Source organism: Corapipo altera, unplaced genomic scaffold (assembly GCF_003945725.1).
Source record: "Corapipo altera isolate COAL_440 unplaced genomic scaffold, ASM394572v1 128010, whole genome shotgun sequence".
In the NCBI taxonomy this organism is placed as follows: Eukaryota; Metazoa; Chordata; class Aves; order Passeriformes; family Pipridae; genus Corapipo; species Corapipo altera.
Genome location: NW_020885186.1, coordinates 27,412 through 28,111, shown reverse-complemented (window position 1 = coordinate 28,111; position 700 = coordinate 27,412). Strand labels below are relative to the sequence as shown.

The window sequence follows — 700 nt, the reverse complement described above, 5'->3', positions numbered from 1 at the left end:
CCCGCTCCCGCCGCCCGCGGCTCGACATGGCGGCGGCGCGCGCGCACTGCGCCTGCGCGGAGGGCGCGGGGGCCGCGCCGTGCGCACGCTCGGCTGAAGGGGCGGGGTCAGCGCTCGCCGCCGAGGGCTCTGCGCACGCGCGGCCGCCCGGCCCGCGGGGCTCTTAAAGGCGCCGCGTCCCCGGGACCGACCCCCCGGGACCGACTCCCCCGGTAACCGGGATGGAGGCGGCGGCCCCGGCCCCGGGCTGGCGCTGCCGGCCGGGCGGGCGGCTCGACATGAGCCACGGCTTCGTGCGGCACATCCGCCGCAACCAGCTCGCCAGGTAACATCGCCGGCGGCTCCGCGCGCCCCCCGCTCCCGCCGCGTCCCCCCACCCCCGGTAACCGGTTCCCGGTGCGCAGGGACGCGTACGACCGCGCCGTGCGGCAGGCGCGGGGCCGGGCGCGCACCCGGCTCACCCCGAACCCGCCCCGGCCCCGCCGGCCCGACCAGCAGGTGTACCGGCCCCGGGGCTGCGGTGAGCGGGGCACGGGGGCTGCGGCGGGGCGGCTGAGGGGGGGCACCCAAGGGTCGGGGGACACGGAGGGCACCCCTGGGAGGGTTGGGGGTCACCAAGGTGGGGGGACAGCGGGTGGGACCCCAGGAGATGGGTGAGGAGGGGGTGGCACCCTTGGGTGCTGGGGGGGGACAACCCTGG

The 700-nt window shown here is 80.4% G+C and overlaps 1 protein-coding gene across 1 annotated transcript in view; it reads left to right on the top strand.

Annotated features, from left to right (window-relative positions):
• Nucleotides 1-161: 161 nt before the first annotated feature.
• LOC113940120 (UPF0561 protein C2orf68-like) overlaps nt 162-700 on the top strand; it is a 1,846-nt gene continuing 1,307 nt past the window's right edge. Inside the window, exons 1-2 of the mRNA XM_027631204.1 lie at nt 162-325; nt 405-520. Of these exons, the coding sequence (XP_027487005.1) occupies nt 222-325; nt 405-520 (220 nt within the window). The 5' untranslated portion in view covers nt 162-221. The remainder of the gene's footprint in view (nt 326-404; nt 521-700) is intronic.